The sequence below is a fragment of the Plasmodium falciparum genome (genome assembly GCF_000002765.6).
Source record: "Plasmodium falciparum 3D7 genome assembly, chromosome: 5".
In the NCBI taxonomy this organism is placed as follows: domain Eukaryota; phylum Apicomplexa; class Aconoidasida; order Haemosporida; family Plasmodiidae; genus Plasmodium; species Plasmodium falciparum.
The window spans coordinates 210,001-219,457 of record NC_004326.2 but is presented as its reverse complement, the minus strand read 5'-3'; the positions used below and the strand labels follow the sequence as shown (position 1 = coordinate 219,457).

At 20.2% G+C, this 9,457-nt stretch overlaps 1 protein-coding gene across 1 annotated transcript in view; it reads left to right on the top strand.

Moving 5' to 3' along the window:
• Nucleotides 1–1,268: 1,268 nt before the first annotated feature.
• Nucleotides 1,269–9,457, top strand: part of PF3D7_0505000 (MMS19-like protein, putative) — a gene marked incomplete at both ends in the record, with an annotated part of 9,128 nt that continues 939 nt past the window's right edge. The window contains one exon of the mRNA XM_002808631.1: nucleotides 1,269–9,457. This exon is cut by the window's right edge and continues 652 nt beyond it. Within this exon, the coding sequence (XP_002808677.1) occupies nucleotides 1,269–9,457 (8,189 nt within the window).

Below are 9,457 nucleotides of genomic sequence, written 5' to 3'. Positions count from 1 at the left end.
TAACATTAGAATAATTTTATGCTATAAAGTAAAAAAATTGCTACTATAAAAATAAAAAATGTTCATATTTAAATATATAAAAAAGAATAATATATTAATCTAAAAAATGTTTCTATATGACCTAGGTTTATTTTTTCCCCTTCTACATTCTAATATATGTTATATATACCTATATATATATATATATAATATAATATATAATAATATTTATTTATAATGGCAATATACATATAATACATGAGAATTATTATTCTGAAAATTTTCGAAGGTGGGATGGGAAAAAAAATATATTAAAATAAATATATAATAATAATTTTTTACATAATATATGTATAATATTTGAATTACAGTATTTTTTTTTTTTTTTTTTTTGTCAAAGTAAATAATATATATATATAATATATATATAACATATTTTTATCATATAACGATAATTTTTGAAATATATAGTTGATTATATTATATTATATATATATTTACATATATATAATATATTTATTTATTTATTTATATAACAAAAATAAAAACATCATTGTAAACATATCATATACAGAGAATGTAGAACATGTTAATATATAAGACTTTATAAAACTCAATTCAAATTAGATAGCTAAGTTTATGAAGATTATGTTTGAATACATAATATTTTTAAATTTCTGATATTGTAAAAAATTTTTTTTTTTTTTTTTTTTTTCCTTCAAGGTACAATAAAATAAAGGAATGAATAATATTCCAAATATTTGAAAGATATCAAACTTATGAACATTTTATAAATATAGAATATAATTTTGTATTTACATAAATTTTAAGTTTTATAAACTATTCTTATTATTTATATATTTATATATTTATATTTTTTGTAATTTGTGTTTTTATACTTTTAGATATATTATCATATGATATCTTAAAATTTTATTTAAGTGTATACTTGATATATTTTTTGTTTTATGACGTTATCCTTTTTTTTATAAATTTTTTTTTTTATTAATTTTTGTAAAATGGGAATGGAAATGATAAGGTTATCGAATTAATAAGGATTATGTGTAATGTGGCTATGCATAAATATATATATGTATATATGATTATTTATTTATTTATTTATTTATATTTATGTTATTATAATGTATGCATATGTACACTTATTATTGAAGAAAATTTTTAAGGAATTGTTTTAATAATTTTTAAAACATTCACAAAAGTAATAATCATATATATATATATATATATATATATATATATTTATATATTGATCTTCATCTTAAAAAAAAATGGCTAGTTTAGAAGAACTAATAGAGGAATATATATGTCCTGAAAAAGTCATGTTTACTTATGGGAAAGAGAAAAAGATTGAATTAATTTATGAAAAGAATAAAGATAAGGAAGAAAATAAAATAAGAGATAATATATTGGAAAAATTATTATTCTTGATAGAAAATGAAGATTATGAAGACTATGAAGAAAATGAAAAAGGCCATAGAGAAGAGACATATAAAGAATATGAAAAAAAGTCACATAGTACATATGTAAATAATGTTAGATCTTCAAATCATGTTCTTTCAAAGGATATATTTGATATGTGTCCATATAAAATAAAGAAGTGGCCTAATAATAATTTAATAAAAATAATTACGATTTTGAAAAAGTACTATTTTTGTAGTGAAAATATGAAGAGAGGTTCATCCATAAATTTGGTTACACAACTATTGGAGAGAATAGACATCTGTGATATGCCACTTGATTATTTTGAAAGCATCATTTATTTTTTTATTAAGAAAATAGAAGATTGGCATTGTATTAATGGGGTAGTAAATTTTTTCTTTCTGATGTTTGAAAAATATGAACATGTTTTGAAAAGAATTTATTATGATAATGAAATAACTGAGTTGTATAAAAATTTGTTCATTTATAAAAATAAGGAAAAAAGAACTAAAAATAAAAATAAAAATGAAAATGAAAATGAATTATATATACATAATGATGTAACAATAGGCGATAATAATAATAATAATAATAATGATGGTAATAATAATAATAATAATAATGATGGTAATAATAATAATAATAATAATCATTATGTTGGTGATTTGAGAACGATGAATTGCTTTAATGACGAAGAAGAGAACGACAAAATTGATGCCCTCATGGAAAAAGATATTTTATATGAAAAATGTGGAGTTAATGTAAATTGTTGTGGTTCGGATGGTAATTATGAAGATGGTAATTATGAAGATGGTAATTATGAAGATGGTAATTATGAAGATGGTAATTATGAAGATGGTAATTATGAAGATGATAAATGTTTAAGTTCATTTGATGAATATGAAAGTGATTATGATAATAATTTTTATGCTGAACCTTCAGATTATAATTCTTCTGATGAAGAAGATTACATACAGGTAAGAAGAATAAATAAAGAACAAGATGAAGGAGAAGGATTATGTATTGTATATAATATTTTGAAAAAATTATTTAAACATATTCATGCTCCAAGTTATTTACAAGGAATACGATTAAATTATTATAAAATAATTTTAATATCCTTAGAAAAATTTCGCAATGAAATCATTACAGTTCCTAATTTTATTAACAAGATTCAAGTACAATTAGAAAACGAATCAGATCCTCGAAATATCTTAATTTTATTTGATATAATTTATCTTTTGTGTAATGCTTATATATCTCCTTTAGAAACGAGTGAAGATTTTATAAGTATAAATGAATACCATTTATATGAACAAAGGGATGATGAAATTATAAAAGTGGTTAAAAGTAATGATGACGATGGGGATGTACCCAAAAGTAATAATAATAATAATAATAATGATGATAATAATGATGATGATGAGGATGTACTCAAAAGTAATAATAATAATAATAATAATAATAATAATGATAATAATAATGATCATCATAATAATATTCATAATGATGTTGCTAAAAATCATAATAATGATGAGAAAAGGAAAAAAGAATATATAAATGATGAGTCCTTATTTACTTATGACAAAGAAACTAATTATTTAAAATCCCTTATCGATATATCATTTTATTATTTCCCTATAGAATTTATTAATAATGATGGTAGGTATGATAGTATTACAGAAGAAAATTTAGAAGAGTCTTTTTTTAGATGCCTTTTATCAAATAAGAGATTAGGGGCATATGTTATAATGAATATATTAGATCAATTTTATAATTCTGAGAATGATGAAATAAGCGAGAAAAATTTGAAAAGTATCTTGAGAGCTTTAGAATTATGTGTACCATATTATGGTTGTGAGTGTGCATCTAAATTTATAACAACCGTTGTAGGTTTGATAGATTTAGAATGTGTAGAAAATAATTCAACCGATAAAATGGTTAGCTATTTTATTGATATACTTTTAGTATTTATTAATATATTAAATAAAGAACCTATATCGACTAAATATAATATATTTAATAAATATTTATCTAGTATGTTTAAAAAAATTCAAAAATATGTAATATTACATAAGAGTACGTATGAAAATAGGACCTATAATATAAATGAGATTGTTGAAATTTTAAAGGGAAATAAGGAAATACATAAAAATGGTGATAATAATAAAAAATATATATATGATGATAATCATAAAAAATATATATATGATGATAATAATAAAAAATATATATATGATGATAATCATAAAAAATATATATATGATGATAATCATAAAAAATATATATATGATGAATCCAAAATGGTTGTAGATATGAAGGAGGATACATATAGAATTATTAATTCATATGACTACTCGTCTCATAATTCTTCAGATAATGAGGACAATAATAATAATTATTTTATAAATACCAATGAACATAATAAAAATAATATGTATGGAAGTGATGAAAGTGATAAAAACATTTTTACTATAATAAAAGAGAAAAATGAAATTGAAAAAATAAAAGAAAAGAAACAGAAAGAAAAAAAGAAAAATAGAATAAAATTAGATAAATTCCCTGTTTTACAAAAAATATTAATATCTATATCAAAAGAAAATAATTATATATTTCTGTATATACTTTATACAATAGTAAAACCAATATTAAAAGAATGTTATTATTTAATATGTTTTTTAACTAGCCAAAATGAAGTTATGAAAAAATACATGAAGAAAATAAATGATAACAATAAAAACGATAATAATAAAAACAATAAAAATGGTAATAATAAAAACAATAAAAACGGTAATAATAAAAAAAGTAACAATAATAATAATAATCTATGCAGTAATGAGGATAAAAAATTCTTTACGCGTAATGAAAAAGAAGAAGAAGAATCGAAATATAATATAAGAATAAAAAAATTATTTAATATTTTAACAAGCTATATAAATTTTGTAAACAATATTTTAGAAAATAGTGTTGAAACATATAAAGTCATAAAATATAATATATATTTTTTAAACGAAATATATATAGTAAGAGAAATAATAAGAATAGGTGGAGACCTTTTTGTTAATAAATATCATGAATGTGGACTAGAACTTTTTAATATTCTTATAAATTTAATATGTATTCATAATAATGATAATGTTTTACAAAAGGAACTAAATTTTGATGATGATAATTTATCTATATATTTAATTAATACAATCATTTCGTTTTTTTCTATTGTAGGTTTTAATAATGAATTAATCCAAATATCTGAGTATAAAAAAAAAGAGGTATATCTTTATTACAAATGTTATAATAAATTATATAATCTTAAGATAGATAACAATTCTTTTAATTATACAGATTTATGGAGAGAACATATTTTACAAAACTCTTTTAATTTTATGGAAGATATAAGAAAAAATAATGAAGAAAATGTACTAAATCAAAATTGTGAATTTAATAAAAATACCTTATTATTTTTTCTTAGTTTAATAAACAAAATAATAAAATATAAATATATGCACATTAAAAATTATTTAAATACTATGTTGATAAATATGTCTTTATTTATATTAAAGATATATGTATGTAAGGAGGAACATATGGATAGTTATATTGAGTTGTTAAAAAAATTATGTCCAATGGATAATATAACATATATTATATTTGTTATTACGAATATATCATCTTTTATTTTACATTATTTTTATAAGGATGTGCAAAGGTTTAAGGAGGATTATATATGTATAAGAAGTGGTGATAATATATGTGGTGATAAAATATGTGGCGATAATATATGGGGTGACAATATATGTGATGATAATATATGTGGTGATAATATATGTGGTGATAATATATGTGGTGACAATATATGTGATGATAATATATGTGGTGATAATATATGTGGTGATAATATATGTGGTGATAATATATGTGGTGATAATATATGTGGTGATAATATATGTGGTGATAATATATGTGGTGATAATATATGTGGTGATAATATATGTGGTGATAATATATGTGGTGATAATATATGTGGTGATAATATATGTGGTGATAATATATGTGGTGATAATATATGTGGTGATAATATATGTGGTGATAAAATATGTGGTGATAATATATGTGGTGATAATATATGTGGTGATGATAAAAATAAATCTTTAAATAATATAAATATGATAGAAAAAGATAAAGAGACATACAGTGACTTATTTCAATACATATACTACAAACAGAATTGTAATTACTGTTTAGATAAAAACATGTTAAAGGTAGGATATAGTTTAAAGTTTCCAAATTTGTTATTTGAAAAAAGTAAAAATGTAGAAGATGTAGCATGTAGAAAAGAAGAGGATTACGAAAAGGATATTAAAAAACCTGATTTTGAAGAAATAAAGGATAATAATATTTGTGTTTCGGGAAATGTACAAAATGTACAAGAGGAAGACAATAATATTATTAAAATTATAGTTAATTTAGATATGGATAATGATGAGATTGTTAATTATCATTTTAATTTTCTTTTAAGTTTAACGTATTTACATTTATATTATAGATATGTTAATGTTACCAATATATTATTTTTAGAAGATTATAATAAAGATAAGACAATATTATCTCTTGAGAATATTCAAAATGAAAATGGATGTAAGAATAAAAAAGAAATGTTATATGGAATATTTATTTCTATAAATATTATGGAGATTATGGACTTGTGTATAAAATATATGTATGAAGAAAGTGTGCTTAACAAATTTTTATGTTTAAAAGAAATGGAGGATGAGAAAAATAAAATGAGAAAAAATAAAAGGAACAATGTAATGGTTGAAAAGGATTATATGAAAATAATTGATGATGATAAAGAGAATATATTTTATTACAGAAATTATTTGAACAAGATAAAAGAATTTATACATATAAATCATATAAATGATTTAGAGATTACTGATTTTGATGATATTGGAGGAATCATATCAGGGGATAAGTACATTCCAGAAAATGATGGAAATAATGATAAGGATAAAAATTTGAATATGATAAATAATAATTTATTTAATTATGATGTTTTGAGCTTTAAAAAAAAAAAATTTACGAATTTTAATTTGATAATTAATACAAAAGAGTTGTTATATATGTTAAGGATAATATTAAGTATAAATATTGTTTATAATAAGATAAAGAATGAATGTAATATTACCAAAAATAATAGACAAGAAAAATTATTATTTTCATTTTGTAAATATATATATTATAAATGGAAAGGAATTATGAATTATCTTTTTATGTATTTTGATAAAATAAAAAATAGGAAAATATTTTTGGAAAATTTAATTGATCATTGTTTAAATAAAGTAGATGAATGTATAATAAATTTGGATCCTGTTAAGGGTGATATATATTGTGATACATTTAAAAATATGTATAATTTGGAACATAATCATTTTCATCATAATCTTTATAATAGTAATAATATTATGATTCACAAAAAGTATGGGAACCATCCTATATATTTATATAAATCCTTGAACGTTTTACTAATATTTTTTATTCCTACAATGTTAGGTATAGATAATAATATAAGTGAACGACATATATATGACTTGTTACATTTGTGTATGTACATATATATGTTATATATGTATAATGTGACCACAAGTTTTAAGGGAATAAGGGGTCCTTCAATGTTGAAAGAACAGGTAAAGGAACAAAAAGAAAAGACAGGAGTTGAACGGAGTAACGAGGGTGTTGAGGAGGATGATTGTGGCGATGTGTACGTTACTCATGGTGATGAAGATAATGATGGTGATGAAGATGAAGATAATGATGGTGATGAAGATGAAGATAATGATGATAATGATGGTGATGAAGATGAAGATAATGATGATAATGATGGTGATGAAGATAATGGTGGTGATGAAGATAATGATGGTAATGATGATGATGGTAATGATGATGATGATGATAATGATGATAATAATGATGATAATAATAATGATAATAATGATGATAATAATGATGATAATAATAATGATAATAATGATGATAACAATAATGATAATAATAATGATGATGATTTTTATTATAGTGATTGTGACTCCTATGATGATTATACCAAACGTGAACGTACATTTATTTTTAAAAAATCTTTCTTTTTTAAAAAAAAAAAAAATAAAATAAATAATAATATTATTATGAATAATGATGTGTTAAAAAGTTATGATTCCTTTCTAAATTTTTTGAATGAGAAAAATAGAACGATGCTTTATTGTGTAGAAAAAAATGATATTATTCATAAAATAAATTATGATGTTATAAGAAATGCTTTACAATTTATTGATTTAGATTTATACGAAAATATATATCATTGTGCTTTACAAGTACTTTCTATAATAATATATAATAAATTATATAAAACGGAAGAACTTAATTATGTATATATCCATATGAATATAATAAAATATTGTACATTAAAATTAAAGGATAGTATAATATTTAAGATTGTCATTGATCATTTTACAAATATATATCAAGCACTTGTAAATAATAATTTAAAAAAAAATAAATATGAAGAAAACAAAAACAATAATAATATAAATAAAATAAATAAAATAAATATCTTTTTACCAATAGATTCATTTTTAAAATTTATTAGTAACACTTTTAATTTTACATTTTATGAGGATGAAAAAATTCAAAGAAAAATTATGAACAGGTGTGATTATGATATTATGAATATACATGTGCAGGCCCTTTTTTTCCTTTTCGATAATTTATATTGTAAGAAAGAAATAATTCATGATAAAACAAAATATGATTTATATTTAACACATGATTATTACAGTGATAAGATTGATTATAAAAAAAATTGTTATACTATAAATGTTCATATATTAGATAATATATATACAAATAAAATCATTGATGAAAAAACTGAAGATTGTAATAAGAAAATAAATTTTAGTTGGAAATATTTAAAAAAAATAAATATTAATGTATATAATTCTGTTATAATTAAATTAATAAATATACAATCATTATTTCAAATACATAAAGACAAGTCTTCTAGCTCTACCCATGAAGAGACGAGCGATTTTTATTTTATGTGTCATTTTTTTATTTCCATATTTCAGATGTTTTCTTTATTTTATGATTTAGGTTTATATCATATGCACAAACAGGAGGAAAAGTTAAAAAAAGAAAAGAAAAGTAGACACCATGATATGTCAAATGATATATATGACGAAGAAAATATCGAAAATATATACAGAAATATGAATAATAAACGAGATAAGCATGTATTAATTATATTTTATTATACCTATACATCACATATATACAATACCTTATTTCCAAACGTATATAATATAGATACCAATACATTATTTTGTAATAATAATTTTAATAGTATATATTTTCGACAACACGATGATTTTATGAATACTTACAAAAACTTTTTAGTTCTTTTTCTTTATCATATGTATAATTATTTATACTTTATCGACATTACAAATAAATTTATAACAATAACTCAGTATTTTTTCTTAATTAATAAATTTAATATTTCTTTTGAGAGTTCTTTATCGTATGATTTAATTCGAAATAAAAAGGAGGTCGTTGAATTTGTTGAAAAAAATGTAGATAATCTGTGTGGTGGTTATAATAAAAAGGACAAGGATAATGATGCAAAATGTGGTGACAAATATGGTGACAAATATGGTGACAAATATGGTGACAAATATGGTGACAAATATGGTGACAAATATGGTGACAAATATGATGACAAATATGATAACAAATATGATGATAAATATAATATAATAATAAAAAAAAAAGAACTCGTTATTTCAAGCAACGAACACAATGTAGATACTTATAAAAATAATAAAATAAATTCTATATATGATTTAAACAAAATAAAAGATAATTCTCCTATAATATATAATGTAAAATATAAAAGAAAACAAGAAAAAACTAAAATTAATTGTAAATATCTTACTTTAATTAACTTGAAATTAATACTGTTATCATATATGTCCATCCAAGAAATTGT